General features: G+C 44.2%; 1 protein-coding gene across 1 annotated transcript in view; it reads right to left on the bottom strand.

The window, feature by feature from the left end:
- Positions 1–21,360, bottom strand: part of PTH2R (parathyroid hormone 2 receptor) — a 377,187-nt gene that overhangs the window by 13,112 nt on the left and 342,715 nt on the right. Inside the window, exon 10 of the mRNA XM_063932706.1 lies at positions 3,626–3,720. Coding sequence (XP_063788776.1) covers positions 3,626–3,720 — 95 coding nt within the window. The remainder of the gene's footprint in view (positions 1–3,625; positions 3,721–21,360) is intronic.

Genomic DNA, 21,360 nt, shown 5'->3' with positions numbered 1-21,360 from the left:
GGCTGCAGGGGGGAGGGAGGGTTAGGGTTAGGCTGCAGGGGGGAGGGTTAGGCTGCAGGGGGGAGGGTTAAGATTAGGCTGCAGGGGGGAGCGAGGGTTAGGGTTAGGAGGAGGGTTAGTATTAGAAGTATTTACCACCACTGCTCCTGTCGTGATGACAAGCAGTTGGGATGCCGTACCCAACCCCTTCCAGAAATTACAATTACAAATGTCTGCAGAGGGATTGTTGGCACCAAGGAGATAGAGATGTGTCATCATTTACTTAGTGTTTTTGCAGCACATGGCGGAGTATGATTGGTGCGACTTTGAAGCCTGATGGTCAGTATCAGTAAATTCAATTGTAGCCTGTTTTTTTTCACTCATTTTCAAACAAATCCGGGATCAATTCATGGATCCAGGTGTTTTGCACCCATGATTGCAAAAACAGATCAGCTATCATGGATTTTTCCACCTGCCTCTGGGCAGGTGAAACAAAAATCCCCAAAAGTGCCAGATTTCAGGGCTAATTGGATAGCTCCCTTAGGTATTCTACCAAACTCAGCCTAAAGGTTATTGTTTATACAATAGGCAAGTTGCTAGTTATCTCTCTAGGTTGTATACTGTATATTGGCAGAGGGAGCAACACTGTATTAAGCCGCCGTGCAGCCCCCAGGACTTAGCACTATGCTTCACTCTCCTTCTAAGCCCGCCCCCAGACTCTCATGAAACTAGCCAATGGGAGACTGGGGGCGGGCTTAGAAGCAGAGTGTAACCTAATGCTGAGTTCCGGGTGACACATGGCGGTTTAATGCACCCACATATAACATAACGTGTATACTTACATGTGCTAAGCACCCCACACACACACTTAAGCGCTGCAGCCGCCGTTGGTTAGTGGTACAGTAGCACATAGGTTAGCTGAAAGGCTGTGTAGTGTAACATTTTAATACAGATGTATTGTTACAATTGAGCAGCAAGCAGAGTGACAAGTATTCAAGGGGTGAGTACCTACTCGTGTTGCATTGTCAAGACATCTACAAAGCTCCTACCAGGCCTTAGGTGATCCTTGCACATGGATGAATTGACAAACACTTCATCTGAGTATACAAGCACTCGTTAGGTGAACTAAGGGTGGATAAGGAGCTTGAGTCTGCAAAGATTATTCACGAATCCCAGAGAAGGGTGAAACTGCCCCCTGAGGTTTCTTTCTTGCCGGCAAAAAGGGTAGATTCTGGTTTGGTTCTGGACAAGGGGTCACTGCACTGTTCTGGGATTAGCTGAGTGTGGAGCTTAGTACGCCATGTGATGTCCTCTTCTATCAGCAAATAGGGGAAGTCACTGGGAGCAGTGACCGTAAAACGGGAGCTTGTTGGATCTACACCAGTCTACTTTACCTTCTACGGCAGTGCAAAATAAAGCTCGATAATGAGCAATGGGTAAGTTCAACCCTTTAATGTGTGAAAGTAATTTCATTTACATCCATCCCAACAATATTGGGATTTCAGAAACTATAGTTTTAAATAAAGTATTGGTTTTGCCATCTTTAAAAATATAAGTGGATATCTATTCAGTTAAATAATGCTGGAATCTAATACTGGCTCTTACATACTGCACAGAGAAACAAAGAAACAGCAAGAAACAAGTATATTTTTATCATAATGTACAATACTGTAGTGTATACCCTTTCTCTGCGATGCATAGCATAGAAAATTATTGAATATTCAACCTCTCTTCTGGGTCCATGTTCTGAAAATCTGTATATCTATATAAATGTACGCAGATATACATTTATACTGCTACTACTACAAATGTCCCACTCTTCAAACGGATCCAGATATGGACTTTTAAAATCTGCTATTGGAACTCTGAGGGACTTCATCTATACAGCACCGATTGGAGAGACCCAGTTTCTGCATAAACGGCACAGCTTGCTTGCTGGCAATTCTCAAACCTCTGGAAGTCTCCGTCGTCACGGGTAACATCAGCTGTATTCAATCTCTTTTCCCCAGGGAACTTTGCATACTGTTTTCAGTCCGCGATCCTTTGTGGACACTTATAAGCAGCCATTACTAATTCATTCTCAGCTCCATTTATGCCCTTAACCTCATGTTTACATTCAAATTTTATGCTTCTGATTTTTTAGCATGTGATGTGTAGGTAATAAATTATATGTTATTTTATTGAAATTGATCCACAGTCATTTATTATTATTGGAGAAACATATAGCGCCAGTTCTTACTTTCTTTTTAAAACATTTCCTAGGGACTGACAATCCCTACTGGCAGCTGTGACAGCGCGTCTGGGTTACTTTTCTTGTTCTCACATAATGTATGGTATCCGGACTCCAGGTCGACAACAAAAAGGTCGACACACCTTAGGTCGATGCCAATTGGTCGATGCACTTTAGGTCGACATGGACAAAAGGTCGACATGAAAAAAGGTCGACATGGAAAAAGGCCGACATGAGTTTTTCACGATTTTTTTCTTTTTTGGAACCTTTTCATACTTAACGATTCACGTGGACTACGATTGGAATGGTAATCTGTGCCGAGCGAAGCGGTAGCGGAGCAAAGGCACCATGCCCGAAGCATGGAAAGCGAAGCGAGCCATGCGTGGGGACATGGTGCACTAATTGGGGTTCCCGGTCACTCTACGAAGAATACGACACCAAAAAAACATAAAAAACTCATAGCGACCTTTTTCCATGTTGACCTTGTTCCTGTCGACCTTTTGTCCATGTCAGCCTAAGGTGTGTCGACCAATTGGCGTTGACCTAAGGTGTGTCAACCTTTTGTTGTCGACCTGGAGTTCCAGACCCTAATGTACGTAACACAAAGATATCTTGTTTGTTGCCGGTATTTGTTCTGTTTGGCATACATTTGCATACCAATGGTCTGACAATCGTCAATGGTATTCTTGTCGGTTTGCTGCCGGTGGCGCATTATTATTTCCTGCCTCTGAGGCGTTTCATGATTTAATGTAAGAACCCTGACTAGCATTACAAATACTGCATATCACTATTACATCTATACATTATTATTATTATTATTATTATTATTATTATATTTGCTAAATAGTAATATATAGATCACATAATTTGCAAAATGTTATAAAAAAAAATAACTAATCATAATTTAACTGTTGAAAGTTTGTAAAATAAATTCTTTGAAATACAACATTTAATTGTTAGTGCATTGTCATTAACTATTGACTTGGAGAAAATCTTACCCAAAGGTTTGAGAGAATTATTTTAGATCCCAGGAAACTAGTTTGGCAAAACTGTTACGTCGTATCAACATTTTAGTTATATACTAGTTACCAGACCGTCAAAATTACAGAACAACATAAGTCTTGTCAGCAAATAGAACAACACTAGAATTACTCCTTCAGATGCCATCTAGTGTCCGGCAGTGGGCAAAATACTTGAAGTCCCCCTACAGAGGTGAGGATTAGGGTTAGCCTTTTATTACTTAGGATATATTGACTTTACTAGTGTACTTTTCTAAGACACTGGTGAGATTTTTACACCCCTATATGCTTGGACACCCCCCCGTAAAGTTACAGAAAGGATAATAGTGTACTTTGCCTTGGAACAATTTCTTATTTTATATAAGCAAATAATGTAAATTGTCTGAGATATTCCTACCTGTATTGTTTTCTGGCATCATAGCCAACTGCATTTGATTCCCAGATTTTTGTTGCAAGAACCCGCACCGTGTTCAGGAACAGGACAAAATTTAACTAAAAGAAAATATGTTGAGAAACGTGTTTAATACATTGTACAGTTCAGACAGCTGTGACATAAAAGTGTGAGAATAATGTGTTACGAAGCACTTTTGTACGCAGATTGTTATAGAGGGCTTGATTCTGAATTGGACGCAGCAGCGGGCGCAGTAGCATTAATTGGGGGTAAACCACTTGCGACTTTATGCAAATGCCAATACAAACTCCTTCCCTAATTCTAAATTGAAAAAAATCCCCAATTACATTCTTAACTAATACCTGGCTGGGCGGTTTCAAATGCTCCTGTGTTAGTTGCCAATATTTAAAAGCAGGTAATAAGTTCACACATCCCCATGCTGGGAAAACATTACATATTAGACATTACTTGAACTGTAATTCTGGCTTTATTATCTATCAGACCATTTGCGCATGTGGACAAATAACGGGTTTGGTATAAAAAACAAAAACTGTTGGTCGGGATGCCAGCGGTCACATGACCCACAGGGCTAACCATTTGGTGGTGGCAACTAGGTCTAACTCTCGGGGGGTGCTCACTAGGGCTAACCTTCCTCAGTGCCTAACCCCCCAAGAGCCCAACCCTAACCCTCACCCATCCAGAGCCCTAACCCCCCCAAGTGCCCAACCCTAACCCTCACCTTTCCAGAGCCCTAACCCCCGTAGTGCCCAACCCTAACTCTCACACCTTCCAGACCCTAACCCTAAGCCAAACCCCAATACTCACCTTCAATATATCGGCTGTTGGTGTTCCCGCGCTGGTCTCTGGATTGGTTTTGGGATTCCAGTGTCAGTCACATGACTACTGGTATCCCAACCGTAGGGACGCAGAACACATCCCAGTCTAACCTATATTGGCAAAACGGAATGATAGTTTAAAGAGTGCATGCATGCATGTGTTTGGGGCAGACTAGATGGGCCAAGTGGTTCGAATCTGCCACCAAAAGTCGATGATTCTATGATTCAGTGGTTCATCATCACTCCGTGATTCAAGCTGCATTACCTACAAGTACCAGCAAGCAGCCTGCGGCTCATCATTTCACAGCGAAGTGCCACACATTATCAAGTTTCAACTATAGAATGATAAATCATATCCATCCTCTGTTGAGAGGTGGAAATTGCTCTCTTAAATTACTGCAATGCAACGCTACAGTAGAAGGATATTTCACTTAGATGTCATGTATCCTAAAGGGTTAAATTATAGTTTAACATATTCATGCTATCACAAATAGCAATCTGTTTGTAAATAGTTCTATGTTAGGCTTTTCCTCTTAATGGTATTAATATGCCTTGCTTATTCTTATATGTATATGTTGCTCTTATTGTGCTATTATGTGCTGTGTGCTGAAAGCATGGTGATCGTGTTTACAGGTACTAGGTGCTGTCATCACATCTATATGTGGCGGCATCATCCAGCTGCAACGCTGGGTGGGTAAGTGGTCCTGGAAGAGATGCCACTTATGTGGGGGGTTCTAATGGATATATGGTATGTTCTAGTCTTTAAGTGTTATTATCCTGAAGACAGTTATAAACTGGAACATTGATATTGGCAGCTGTTGCAGATTGTGCCGTTATGTCTGCATTAAGGTCCTGAGTGCAGCACCTTCTCTGTCTACATGCTTTCCCTGCAAAGTCATGGCCGCAGTTTGCACAAGCTTTGATATACAGTATATATATATATATATACTGTATATCAAAACCTGAGCAAACTGCGGTCATATATCTGTTAATGTGTATGGTGCCCAAAAGTACTTAAGTTCATCGACAGTGGTAAAAAAAAAAAAATGCATAAACTTCAAATAATTAATTTTTATATAGTGCAAATATTATGTAAAAAGTGTCAGCATACAGAAGACAGATATTTAAAAGGATTATTTATTACACAATGTACCTCAGAACAAAGAAAAACATACAAGGAAGATTTCCGTTTAAAACCAAAAAACAGCATGTTTGTGGATGTTAATAATATATGCTTATCTCTAAAAGAGGTCCATAACAGGCAAGAAACAAGACCCCAACGTGTTTCATCCTTCACAGGGCTTCATCAGGGGGATCCCCTTGATGAGGAATTGCAATATGGAAGCTTCTACGATATACTAGTCCCTTCATTTATTCGCAACTCCTCCCCCAACCAAGTCCGATACGACACTGACTCACACCATAACTCTATGACAATAAATATATATATATATATATAGATATTTAATCCTTTTCATCATTCAATGGAACTATAGTAACAATCTAGCCATTTAGTTTGTAAAAAAGTACACTACAATTTTTCTTCTCAAGCCTAAGCTAAGAATATCTTTTACTGGTAATTGAGAAATGGTGCTAGTGTCAGACAGGTTCAAAATAAAATAGTGGTAAGCAGCGGCAGCTCTACCTTGGTGGAGGAGGGGGGCTGCCGCTGGGTATACTGTCGGGTCTCCGCCACCTTATCCGCAATGCTGCCTGGGTCCTGACGCCTGTACTATGTACAGTTCACAGACGCCGGTACCTGGCACATGCGCAGTAATTTTGATGGTTTTGCGTATGCCCAAAGCCACGGCTTCTATGGACTGCATCGGCTGCTAGCTCTCTGGTAATTGCAGCCCGGTCTGGCAGTCATGGAGGGATGAAACACCTCCAATACGACTGCCTGTAATGTTTGACTAGCAGGTAGGACTTCCTATAGGAAGTCACTGCCAGTCACAGTGAAGGCAGTGCAGTCTCGCGGACTGCATCTTGCTTCACTGGTAGTAAGCTGGGTGGAGGACTTTACCTGGGGGGGGATGCAGTCCTGCAGCCCATAGGTAGAGACTGCCACTGGTGGTTATCAAGAGTAATTTCTCGTCTGGTTACGGGATACTTAGAATCTTCTTCCTAAGTGAATATTCGGCTCCTAGAGATTATTGGTAAGCCGTGACAAATATATCATTTATTGCGATGTTGAACTATCTAACTCTCATTTAAAATACTGTTTCTATTTATTGAAGAACAGAACTTAGAGATTAATTCAGTTGATATTCTAAACAGTATTCCCCAGTGTAGGTTTGATACCTGCAATGACCCTGTATTAGGCTCTCTGCAGTCTGCACGCTCTGATGAGAAGAAGCAGCGGAAAGTCTCTCTCATCTCCCTTCTTAGACATTATTTGGATAAGTAACCAAACTGTTTCTGTAGCGGAGTGTGCTTGTTTCACAGATGAATTAATGTTCTTCCTTATAACTATCTATCCTGACAGACAGCAACTTTGTATAAATTACAGAGTGATGGTGACACACATCAAAGATAAATATAGGGTCTGGCTACATATTACATCTCTCTGTTCGCTTACAGCACTTCAGAGAGGAAAATAAAACATTAAGTTGTCCAGAGCTAAACGAGTGGATGTAGCTGACTTTACATCTCAGGGAGCATATGGCATTATACTGGCTCCACTAGTCTGAAAGCTATATCTAATGAGGAGTCATCCAATGTGAATTACGAAACCTATTCTCAGATTGGCCACCCTGACTGTAAATGTAGGTATCTGAGGTGTTGAGTGATCATTTTCTGTTTTGTAAATTCTGGATGCAGGTTACTCTCCCTTCTCTCCTAACTGTACTGTGATTAGTTTGCCAGTCTGAGCTGTGTGTGTGATTTATGGGTGTTACCGCTTAATCCTCTTTTTACCTCAGAATAATTTTTTTTACACATGCTGCTATGCCCCTGGACTTCTCAGCTTGGGCTGCAGGGCTGGTTTCAGCACTGAGGGCTGCTCCCGAACAGACAGAGTATCTTACTTTTCTCACTGTCACAGCTCTGACTTCTGTGGTCCCTAACTCCTCAGCTCATGCTGCAGGGCTGGTTTCAGAACTGAGGACAGCTCCCTCACAGTCAGAGCAGCTTCCCTTTCACTGTCACAGCTCTGATATCTGTGGTCCCTAACTCCTCAGCTTATGCTGCAGGGCTGGTTTCAGCACAGAGGACAGCTCCCTCACAGACAGAGCAGCTTCCCTTTCACTGTCAGCTCTGACATCTGTGGTCCCTAACTTCTCAGCTCATGCTGCAGGGCTGGTTTCAGCACTGAGGACAGCTCCCTCACAGACAGAGCAGCTTCCCTCTCACTGCCACAGATCTGACTTCTGTGGTCCCTAACTCCTCAGCTTGTGCTGCAGGACTGGTTTCAGCACTGAAGACAGCTCCCTCACAGACAGAACAGCTTCCCTTTCACTGTCACAGGTCTGATATCTGTGGTCCCTAACATCTCAGCTCATGCTGCAGGGCTGGTTTCAGCACTGAGGACAGCTCCCTCACAGACAGAGCAGCTTCCCTCTCACTGTCACAGATCTGACTTCTGTGGTCCCTAACTCCTCAGCTTGTGCTGCAGGACTGGTTTCAGCACTGAGGACAGCTCCCTCACAGACAGAACAGCTTCCCTTTCACTGTCACAGCTCTGACATCTCTGGTCCCAAACTTCTCAGCTCATGCTGCAGGACTGGTTTCAGCACTGAGGACAGCTCCCTCACAGACAGAGCAGCTTCCCTTTCACTGTCAGCTCTGACATCTGTGGTCCATAACTTCTCAGCTCCTGATGCAGGGCTGGTTTTAGCACTGAGGACAGCTCCCTCACAGACAGAGCAGCTTCCCTTTCACTGTCAGCTCTGACATCTATGGTCCATAACTTCTCAGCTCATGCTACAAGGCTGGTTTTAGCACTGAGGACAGCTCCCTCACAGACAGAGCAGCTTCCCTTTCACTGTCAGCTCTGACATCTGTGGTCCATAACTTCTCAGCTCATTCTGCAGGGCTGGTTTTAGCACTGAGGACAGCTCCCTCACAGACAGAACAGCTTCACCTTCACTGTCACAAATCTGATATCTGTGGTCCCTAACTCCTCAGCTTATGCTGCAGGGCTGGTTTCAGCACTGAGGAAAGCTCCCTCACAGACAGAGCAGCTTCCCTTCACTGTCAGCTCTGACATCTGTGGTCCTTAACTACACAGTTTATGCTGCAGGACTGCATTAAGCACTGAGGACAGCTCCACAACAGACAGAGCAGCTTCCATGTTCACTGGGGGTCATTCCGAGTTGATCGCTCGCTCGCAGTTTTTAGCAGCTGTGCAAATGCATTGTCGTCGCCCACCGGGGAGTGTATTTTTGCTTTGCAGAAGTGCGACCGCCTTTGCAGCAGAGCACCTGCAAAAACATTTTGTGCTAAACAAGACCAGCCCTGTAGTTACTTATCCTGTGCATTGATTCTAACGACAGAGGGACGGCTTTTGATGTCACACACCCGCTCAGCGAACGCCCAGCCACGCCTGCATTTTCCCCAACATGCCTGTGTTTTTCTAAGCACTCCCTGAAAACGGTCAGTTGACGCCCAGAAACGCCCTCTTTCTGTCAATCACCTTGCGGCCGTCTGTGCAATTGTAATCGTCGCTAGAACCAGTGCAAAACCACAATGGATTTAGTTCCCGTACAACGCGCGTGCGCATTGCGGACCATACGCATCGGCAGATTAGCCATTTTTTTCACTGATCGCTATGCAGCGAACAACGGCAGCTAGCGATCAACTCAGAATGACCTCCACTGTCACAGCTCTGATATCTGTGTTCTGTAATTCCTCAGTTTGTGCTGCAGGACTGGTTTCAGCACTGAGGACAGCTCCCTCACAGACAGAGCAGCTTCCCTTCACTGTCACAGCTCTGACTTCTGTGGTCTGTAATTCCTCAGTTTGTGCTGCAGGACTGGTTTCAGCACTGAGGACAGCTCCCTCACAGACAGAGCAGCTTCCCTTCACTGTCACAGCTCCGACTTCTGCAGCTACCCTTTCACTGCCACAGCTTTGTCATCTGTGGGGGTGGGTGTTCAAGGAGCACTATCAAGGAAGATCTACCTGGATAGCGGCACACAACTCTCTCTCTGAGGGGTAAATGTATCAAATCGTAGAGAGAGATAAAGTGGAGATAAAGTACCAACCAATCAGCTTCTAACTATCAGTTATGTTTGAAACAGTATAGGAAGGAGCTGCTTGGTCGATACTTTATCTCGCTACACTTTGACTCTCTCCAATGTTTGATAACATCTGTCTACATCACGTGACTGTGGGGGTTATTCAGGATGGATTGCATAAGCGATCCTCTGTGCAGTTTTCCGATTATCGGGGAACTGCACAGGCACCATTCTGCGCATGTGCAGAAAAGGTCCTGGGATTGACAGGCAGAGGCATTTGGGGGGAGGGAAAGGGATGAGGGCTGCCATGAGGCATGGTTTCCTTGGCCTCACAAGCCACCCTGCGCCGGTCATGATGTTTGATCCCAGGCTGCAACCATAAATGCAGCAAGGAGGTGTATACACCAGGGATGTGCGGTGAGGTAAATGGCTGGGGAGTCACTGGCTAGTACCAGAGCTAGATTTACACACAATATATGAGCCCAAGGGGTCATGTGGGTATTATACACAGATGCAGCAGTATATACATCTGGGCATTATACACAGGGGCAGCAGTATATACATGTGGGTATTATACACAGATGCAGCAGTATATACACGTGGGCATTATACACAGGTGCAGCAGTATATACATGTGGGCATTATACGCAGGTGCAGCAGTATATACATGTGGGCATTATACACAGGTGCAGCAGTATATACATGTGGGCATTATACACAGGTGCAGCAGTATATACATGTGGACATTATACACAGATGCAGCAGTATATACATGTGGGCATTATACACAGGTGCAGCAGTATATACATGTGGGCATTATACACAGGTGCAGCAGTATATACATGTGGGCATTATACACAGGTGCAGCAGTACATATATACATGTGGGTATTATACACAGTTGCAGCAGTATATACATGTGGGCATTATAAACAGGTGCAGCAGTATATACATGTGGGCATTACACACAGGTGCAGCAGTATATACATGTGGGCATTATAAACAGATGCAGCAGTATATACATGTGGGCATTATACACAGGTGCAACAGTATATACATGTGGGCATTACACACAAGTACAACAGTATATACATGTGGACATTATACACAGATGCAGCAGTATATACATGTGGGCATTATACACAGGTGCAGCAGTATATACATGTGGGCATTATACACAGGTGTTGCAGTATATACATGTGGGCATTATACACAGGTGCAGCAGTATATACATGTGGGCATTATATACAGGTGCAGCAATATACACATGTGGGTATTATACACATGTGCAGCAGTATATACATGTGGGCATTATACTTAGATCCAGCAGTATATACATGTGGGCATTATAGACAGGTGCAGCAGTATATACATGTGGGCATTATACACAGGTGCAGCAGTATATACATATGGGCATTATATACAGGTGCAGCAGTATATACATGTGGGTATTATACACAGATGCAGCAGTATATACTGCCAGAAATTTTAGGGGTTTTTGATCAGAGATGTGTGGAGAAGGTAGGCAGGACGGGTGAGGGAGGGACCCTGCCTCACCTGCTATAGACTTTTTACTCCAAAGTTTTGACTATAAATATGATTAGAATAATACAAAGAATATTTTTCATATACTTTATATAGTCATAACTCTGGAGTATACCGGATTATGACAAGAAAGGCTCTGCCTCACCTGTCTCACCTTACTGCACGTCATTGGTATACACTTCCTCCTGTATTTGCATTGCTACGGATTGTATTTGCAAAGCTGCTACAAGCAGCTTTGCAATTACAATCCATTCTGAATAATGGCCAGTATCTTTAAAATGTAAAGGGTACACCTAATCCTCATATACAGTGCACAGTGAGACTGGATATTGCTTTTTCTTAGTCTCCTCTAATAAACCAGTCTATGAACTCTATATAGCATACATTTAGCTTTAAAAATTGTTTCTTTTAATACATATGTTTGGATTGTATTGAAATCTGATTAAATGTTAATGTTTTTAATAACCAAACTGCATGGTATACATACAGTGTATACATCATTTTAACGAACCAAGCGTGGTTTCTATAACAAAAGCGCTGTTCTCCTTTTTGTTTTCATATATATAGACGTACTGGTTTGATCTTTTTCACATCCTCTTTATAAGCAAAACATTTGTTTACTCTAAAGCACTTTATGATGCTGCATAAGCTGTATTTTATTCAAGAGTTTTTGCTGAGCCACCACCATCAATGTGATTCCACCTGAAATGCCCGTTGTTGGGTGAAAATAAAAATTTATAAGACTTTTTTTCATATACCATGATTGATTGAGTGCCTCTTTTCCATAGTATATTTTTACTGGACCATCAAGGAACAGATTATAGGGAGCACCTGGATATATTATTCTTCAAAAGTGTGCAAATGTATATATAGCTTTATATATATGTGTGAGTAGAATCTGACTGTCAGTCCATGATGGGGAGAAAACCCCCCCGAAACACTGTATTTTCTGTGATAGCAGTATAATGGCTGTCTGAAATATTGTAGCACCATGGCATGCGTGACATTAAGTCCATTCACATTCAGGGACAGGACCATACTATCCATATTGGGCCTAGTACTGAATTAGCTTTCAGGGGGACTTGTTGGATGAAGGACATAAGGTATTCTGGGAATCAGGTCAATAACTTAGGTAGAAGTTCATCTAGAACAAGGTGGTGAATCCTTTGAATGAGTATCAAGTGGGTGAGGAGCCAGCACCAAAAGAGCTGGCAGGAATGATATAGAAGGGGGGAAGGGTCATGAGGGTCACACCAAGAGTAGAAAACCAAAAGCCAGAGGCAATTTGTGATATTCTGTAATAAGCAGCATAAGAAAGCCTGAAAAGCTTCTTAACCACTTAACTTGCATGGTTGCATCAGATGCAACCATACCAGGCTGGGCTTTCCCTGACATTTGCATCTGATGCGACCACTCAGAAACGCCCAGTGGGCTGCTGTTGGAAGATATTCTTCCAACAGCCTCCAATCTAAGAGGGACCTCTCAACCCCTTTGGACCTATGGCTCCTTCTCTATTGTGTCCTATTCACTGTGGCAACATCACTCCCTCCCACCCGGCGACTAATGAGAGCAGCAGCCACTGGGAACATGCTCCGCTGCGCTATGCATACAGTATTGTGGGGGAAGTAATGCCTATTGTGGTGGTGTGGGGGGGGGAATAGTTATATGACACTGGGGGCAGGGGGTTAAAATAAAAAAAACACTGGCCACAGGAGGAGGAGGGGGATGCAATTAAAAAAAAAAGGGAATGGAAAGTAATTTTATTATGGGGGCTTGCACCATAGGGTGGTGCAAGACATCCCCTAAGCATATTTAGAAAAAATAAAAATAAATTAAATATAGCTTTAAAAATGCTTTTAAACTATATTACATTTAAAAAAAATAAAAACATTTTATGACCGGTTTTGCCGGCAAAAAATCATCAGTTAAATGGTTACCCAAGAAAAGCTATTGTTGTGTCAAAGTGAGGTTTTCAGGAGTCGACCAATGTCATTAAAGACTGGAAAAGTAAATTAGCTACATTTTTTAAAACATTAGTAACTGACAGCATAAGAAACGGAGAATTAAACATGACTAATGAAAGAACTTGAGCCAAAGCAGGAGGCTTCATTTCAGTAAAGATCACAGTAATACAAGATTAATTCTTAGTACAGAATTAAAGTGAAGAAGCAGATAATATTTCAGCAAATCATATCATCCACCCAAATATAATATGAGCAAAGAACTCACATAAATACTAGTTATCTGATTTCAAGGTCACAAGAGTAATTGCAGAAACATTAGAAAGATATACAGTATAAACTTAATATATTGCTTAAGAGATAAAAATAGAGTTTGGGTCACAGCAGACCTGAATACTAAAATAGTGCCATGAGATCACCACAGTACCTATCAAAAGAGAAAAAAGGGCAAGATACACAAAGACTATGGGGTAAGTTTACTGAGTGACCAGTTTGGACAACCCATGTGACTACAGCCTTTTCTTGGCAACCCATCGATTTGTAAGACTATAAACCACCAGAATCAACAAAGATGGTTTGGGAAACACAGCTGCCAAAAAATACTGTATAACCCCTCCAACAAAACTTAGTAGCCTCTTACAGATGGTTTTATGGATATACGCAGCACATTTTATTAAATAGAAAATAGTCTGATTACCCCTCTCCTAAATTTAAGTGAAACCAGCACTAGCCCATCAATCTAGGCTGGTAGTGGGTAAATTGAGGGTACAAAGAGCATGTGGTCTACCAGAATATTTTACAACCAGCACTATTACCGGTTGTGGCCGGTGCTACTATGGCAGGTGGGGTCCACCTGCCACAGTGTCAACCATCCTTTATCCAGTCAACATGGGGATGTATTCCCTTTGGAATCAGGCCTTCAAAAAAATGCAGGTTGTCCTATGAGAGACCAATGCCATGAGTATAGTGCCAGAGCACATCACAACGCTCCTGGGCTATGGGTGTTGGAGTTATAATCATTAATATTAGAAATGTATTCTTGTACTGGCAGATTGCAGGTCCCACAAAGCCCCATCATGTTCAATTTAATGGACCTGTACTATTACTAGTGCACCTGTTATACTTTTTATTGAACAGCCACTGCCCTACGTACCTGTTTTACCCATTTATTACTCACATTAATCAAATAAGATGGTCAGCTTCTATACATGTTGCAGCCGCCTTCTGGCTTGGAAAAAATACACACAGCAATGATGCACAACTGGGTCCAAAGAGACCACGATGCAAATGAATATAATAAAAAATGCAGTCTGATTGTTCAAAGACCTTCTAACAGATTAGTACTCCACACAGGGCTGGATTAAGCCTTGGGGGTACCCGGAGCACTTAAGACAGGGGGGCCCCGGTGGAAGGTGGGGGATGTATATTAGATTGTACATACCTCCCAACATGTACCATTCCAGGAGGGACACAATGCTCTCTACCTGGACTTCCCACTTTATATATGGTTGGCGTAATCTGTGTTGAACTATTTAATTGATAAGAAAGGTATTTCAACACAGGTCATTGCAGTCAAAAATTAAGAAGGAAGTTCAGGTAGAGAGCATTTAATCCCTCCTGTAATGGGTCATGTTGGGATGTATGGATTGTGTATATTAAATGTAAATCAATGGTGCATATTAGTTTTAAACTAATAGTTTAATAAGGGCTGGGTACTTTTTATAGCTCCACCTAATTGAAGACAACTATTATATAAACTTTTCTTGTAGTGTAACAAAGGCAACTTAACCTTAAAATACACATAGAAAAAATAAATAATTTATCTTGTCACATGCAAGAATAGCAGCAGCCTCTGTACTGCTTACACACGGGGACAGGACTCAGGAGGACTCTCTGTGTGATTCTCTATCTGTAGACCCAAATGGTTTAGTTGCATAACAGGTTACACAGGACTCAGACACTCAAGCAGGGAAGAGGAGAAGTTGGGATCCCTGTGTCACTTACAGCTCTCTCCACCCTCTTATCTCTCCTATCGGTAGCTCATGAAACATGATACTCCTGTGTCTCTGCCTTCACTGCATACTGTCCTGCTCACATTCTGGCTGCTGGTTCTGCTGCTGCTTAAGAGGGAAAGCTAGCGACGTCAGTGTGCTCTGGCTGGGGGGGGCTGACAAAAGGGAGCCCGGGGTACTGTATACCCTGCATCCCCCCCATCCTTAATCTGGCTATGACCCCACATGGCAGGTAGATCTGTATCTGTAGCTATTCAAATAGGAATTTTACAATGCTTACAATGCTGACAATCTCCTTCTGACATCGCAGAGCCATACTGCACAGTATGGCTCCGGCACATGTGCAATGTACAGAACATCGGTACTTTGCAGTATAAGCCGCACTCCCTTAGGAACCTGAATCAGGCCACCGTATAGAGGGGCTAATTCAGTAAGGATAGCAAATTCTGCTAATCAGCCGAATTTGCTATCCTTTTGGTCACATTCTGGAGGCCGCACATCGCTGGGCAAGGCCGCCCAGCACACTGATCAGCACCTCCCCCCTTCAACAAGTAGAAATTGTGTTCTCTTCGCAATTTCTGCTTCTCAGCAGAAACTAAGGATGGCTCCTGCCGGCACAGCTTAGCTGTGCCCGCAGGAGTCCCGGCACCATCTTACCCATCGCGGCGGCTGCATGTGACGTCATGCAGCTGCTGCAATCACGCCCCTGACATGCCCCCATTCGAATTGCACCGCCACCATTCGCATCGCCCCGCCTTCACAAACGGAGCATTGCTGCCCCCCCCCCCTCGCCCCGCGACGGCCGCTGCCTGATTGACAGGCAGAAGCGATCGCATTTTCTGCGGCCCCCCAACAGAAAATGCGGACGCAGTATGGGCGCTGTGCATGCGCCTGCATCTTTTCAGCAAAAATTCCGGTTGGATCGCACACTGCGATCCAACCTGAATTAACCCCATAATACTTGCGCAATCAATGGTTGGCAGTAATATTAGTCATTGCAACTACAGTTATTTGAATATTTACTAAACTTGGTCAAAGCATTGGCAGATCTGTAGATTTATAGGTCTGCTGGCTAAAAAAAGAGAATTCCCATAGTTTTCTGTAAAGTGGAACGGAGCCGGGAACAGCATTTGGGTTTTAAGCTTTTGCAGCTGAACTTGCATTTCTTTTGAAACTTCATGGATTAACTTTTTTAATCACTTTGTCAAATAAGATACGAGTAAGTATTTTGACTATTTAAAACAAATACAATCATATTTTCAGCAATATCTACTGTATATTACTGAAACCAGCCACTTACAGGATAGAGAATTTAGGTGGTCATTCCGAGTTGATCGCAGCCAGCAACTTTTTGCTGCTGCTGCGATCAAGTGGTCCCCGCCTATGGGGGAGTGTATTTTAGCTTAGCAGGGCTGCGATCGCTTGTGCAGCTCTGCTAAGCTAAAAAAAATTCAAGCAAAACTAGTGCCCTGGACATACTTAACCTGTGCGATGGTCTCAGCGATGCTGGGGCTGGCTTTGACGTCAGACATCCGCCCTCCATTTTCCTGGACACGCCTGCATTTTCCTTACCACTCCCCAAAAGCGGCAGGCAACGGTCCGGTGATGCTCAGGGACGCCTTCTTTCTGTCTATCTTCTTGCGGTCGTCCCTGCGACCGTTTTCTTCATTGTCCGCATCGTAACCCGGCGACCCCTGTCGCCGGGCAACGACGCCCGTGCGCAGAGCGGCCACAGCTCATGCGCATTCCGGACCCGTTTGCACCACAGCGACAAACCGCTGCATGCGAATGGGTCGGAATGACCCCCTTAGTGTCACAATTAGAGTAGAATGTTTACAATTATTTGAACCACGGAGTTTGCAGAATTCATTTTAATGACGGAAACGTTGTTATAAGACAGGCAACTATCTGTCCTAATTACAATAAAGTACATGTACTGGAAGTCTGTACTTACCTGGGCAAAGGTGTATACGTTCAGCTGGACCACTGACGTGTGAGACTATTGCATTTGTGTGGGTTGATGCTAGTGGCTGGGCAACATGTTGGGAGATTTAACTTGACAAGTGATTACATTACCCATCCAGCGTTCTCTAGGTTATTTCATTCATTTTATTTCAACTACTCCATATTATCATAATCTATTATACTGTAGGTTCAAGGTTCTGTATTCTGGATGCTAAATCATGTTTGTTTGTTTTTTGTTTATTGCCCTTGGCTGAGTCTGTGACTTCATTTGAGCTATGCCAGCCCTGACCTTTGCTTTGTTTCGCATCTTGACTTTAGTATCTGTTTTGACGTTGCTATTTTGCTTTCTATTTTTTCATTTGTTGTTTATCTTAATATCTAACTGTAATTTAAGGCTAGACCTCACGTTGTCATCTGCCAGTACGTCTACATTCATTATTATACTGCCCCTAATTGTGCAGTGTGTGACCTCGCCTTCTGTTGCTACACTTGTCTATTCTCTAACTCCAAGGGGAAATCTTATTCACATTACACCGCACGTAGTGCCCCTGATTCATACTGTATTACATAGCAGTGTACCTTATTCATGGTACAACACAAGTGGTGCCCCTAATTCATGATACAAACATAGTAGTGCCCTTTAGTCACATTCATACCCCTTTTACACCAAAATCCCGGGTCTGACCAAGGATTTGGAACACGGGACTCCCCCCATTTACGCTGCAGTGCCAATCCGGGATATTCCCGTATCGCCACCGTTTACACTGCACCCGGGTGAGGTGTCTTGTTGGCCGACGCTTAGAGATGATGTAATCTCCATGCGCCGGCCCACACTGCAGATCGGGACTTCGGAGCGTCTTGCCGGGGGCAAGCACAGCAATCTGGAAGCTGCTGTGCAGCCCGCAGCCTCCGGCGCTTCCAGGCACCAGACATGGCGCTGCTGTCTGCATAGACAGCATGTGCCATGTCCCCAGCCGCTGCATGGCAACCAGCACGGCGCCGCTGTCCACATGGACAATGCGGTACGGGAGGTTTGCTATGCTGTAAATGGGTGCCGGGACGGCTAACCCGGCTTACCCATTTACACCGCTTCCTACCCAGGGTCTTACCTGTGTCCAACCCTGCGTATATGCCAGGTTGGATTCTCGGGAAAGTGGACCCGGGGTTTAGGAGAAGGACCCTTTTACACCACCTGCAGTCCCGGGATATTTCAGGTGGTGTAAAAGGGGTATAAGCTTCCCAGTAGTGCCTCCTATACATGTTATAATACACAATAGTGCCTCTTATACACAATGACTACAGTAATGTCCCTTATAGTCATTATGTCCACAGTAGTAGTGCCCCTCACACATAATGCCAACAGTAGTAGTGCCACAAATAATGACCATAGTAGTAGCTCCCCTTACATACAGTATAACACCACAGTAGTAGTGCCACAAATAATGCCCATAGTAGTAGCACCCCTTACATACAGTATAACACCACAGAAGTAGTGCCACACGTAATGCCCATAGTAGTAGCACCCCTTACATACAGTATAACACCACAGTAGTAGTGCCACACGTAATGCCCATAGTAGTAGCACCCCTTACATACAGTATAACACCACAGTAGTAGTGCCACACGTAATGCCCATAGTAGTAGTGCCCTTTACAGATAATGCCCGCTGTACCAGTTCCTCTTACACATAATGCCCACAGTAGTAGTGCCCCTCACACATAATGCCAAGAGTAGTATTGCCACAAATAATGACCATAGTAGTAGCTCCCCTTACATACAGTATAACACCACAGTAGTAGTGCCACAAATAATGCCCATAGTAGTAGCACCCCTTACATACAGTATAACACCACAGAAGTAGTGCCACACGTAATGCCCATAGTAGTAGCACCCCTTACATACAGTATAACACCACAGTAGTAGTGCCACACGTAATGCCCATAGTAGTAGTGCCCTTTACAGATAATGCCCGCTGTACCAGTTCCTCTTACACATAATGCCCACAGTAGTAGTGCCCCTCACACATAATGCCAAGAGTAGTATTGCCACAAATAATGACCATAGTAGTAGCACCCCTTACATACAGTATAACACCACAGTAGTAGTGCCACAAATAATGACCACAGTAGTAGCTCCCCTTACATACAGTATAACACCACAGTAGTAGTGCCACACGTAATGCCCATAGTAGTAGTGCCCTTTACAGATAATGCCCGCTGTACCAGTTCCTCTTACACATAATGCCCGCAGTAGTAGTGCCCCTCACACATAATGCCAAGAGTAGTATTGCCACAAATAATGACCACAGTAGTAGCTCCCCTTACATACAGTATAACACCACAGTAGTAGCTCCCCTTACATACAGTATAACACCACAGTAGTAGTGCCACACATAATGCCCACAGTAGTAGTGCCCCTCACACATAGTGCCAAGAGTAGTAGTGCCACAAATAATGCCCACAGTAGTAGCTCCCCTTACATACAGTATAACACCACAGTAGTAGTGCCACACATAATGCCCACAGTAGTAGTGCCCCTCACACATAGTGCCAAGAGTAGTAGTGCCACAAATAATGCCCACAGTAGTAGCTCCCCTTACATACAGTATAACACCACAGTAGTAGTGCCACATGTAATGCCCATAGTAGTAGTGCCCTTTACAGATAATTCCCGCTGTACCACTTCCTCTTACACATAATGCCCACAGTAGAAGTGCCACACATAAGCTGAGCAGGTTGCGCTGGCTCTCTTCCCATGCAGAAGCTGGCAGCAATTTATGTGCATGAACTCCTTGGCTTGGCCAGAGGCATACTGGCAACGTCCTTAATTAGCAACTCAAAGCCCTAAATTGGACATATTTTTGCCAGATAATTGTAACTGGAACTGCTGTTTAAAACAATGTGTAATATTGGGGGTCATTCTGACCCGATCACACGCTGCAGTTTTTCGCAGAGTAGCGATCGTGCCAGAACCGCGTTGCTGCGTGACGATCGCCTCGGCCTGATTGACAGGCAGAGGCAGTTGATGGGCAGGAGGGGGTGAAATGGCAGCATTTGGCCTCCGTTTCGTGGGTGCGGTCCGGCCAACGCAAGCGTGGCCGGACCATGCGAGGAGTGGCCTGCAGCGGCTGTGTGACGTCACACGCAGCTGCTGCGGGCCGGGGAGCGATGAGTAGCTCCCGTCCAGCACGCTAAAGCTGCGCTGGTTGGGAGCTACTCTTGAAGTGCAAAGGCATCGCCGCTGTGCAATGCCTTTGCACTTCTGCGGGGGGGAGGCACTGACATGCGGGGCGGACTAGCCCTGTGCTGGGCGTCCTCCCGCATGTCAGTGTGAATGATCGTAGCTGTGCTAAATTTAGCACAGCTACGATCAACTCGGAATGACCCCCATTGTGTTCACCATTACTGCACTGACTTCATCATCTGCATGCATGTGACGTACATGTAAGGTGAAAGCATGTGCATGTGATGCAGCTTGTTGTGAGACAGTCCCTGATCAGGGCCAGTAGCACAGATTCAATAATTCATTCACAAACTCTGCAGTGGCCCCCACAATGTAATGACAGCAGCACATTCATATATCCCCCTGTATGTCCTAAGTTAATGTCCCTGAGGCTATTCCCAATTTCCGTGGTGCCAATTAGAGAATGGGGGAAGTAAGGAATATAGTAAATAAAAGCACTTTAATGTGTGGCACTATTGGTACCAGCAATCCCTGGCAGAATTTACCTGCTGGGGAATACTGGCTTTTGTAGAACTACAAGCAAAAGTACTCCCATGGCTGCAAGGGAAAGCAATTAGCCAGCCTGGATTTGCTCTAATGAACCTAGAGTGTGATAAAGCCGCTCTGATTGGCTGCTAGTATATGGACCCCATGTGGGGTATAAATGAGTTACATTGTTTCACCTGAAGATCGTTCATAAAATGTATAAAAGGATTTGATTATACAGCCAGGGCGGTCACTAGGGGTGTGCGAGCAGTGTCACTGCACAGGGCTGACTGTGGGTGGCACCATCTGCTGCAGTGTCCTTTAGATGCTCCAGGCAGGCACCTGCAGTCTGTGCAGCCTCCCAGAGCATCCTAAGGAAACTCCGGGCCGTGCTGCACTGCAGCGGTATTGATGACTCCGCCCCCTTTGTGACATCATCATTGAATGGGCATGACCAGTTTGTTCATAGAAAACCGTAGAAAGCGTTTGCAGGGCGGGTGTCCGATGTCAATTCCGGTCCCGGACAGGCTGATGTGAT

This window comes from Pseudophryne corroboree, chromosome 7 (genome assembly GCF_028390025.1).
Source record: "Pseudophryne corroboree isolate aPseCor3 chromosome 7, aPseCor3.hap2, whole genome shotgun sequence".
Classification (NCBI taxonomy): Eukaryota; Metazoa; Chordata; class Amphibia; order Anura; family Myobatrachidae; genus Pseudophryne; species Pseudophryne corroboree.
This window is presented reverse-complemented; position numbering and strand designations above follow the sequence as displayed.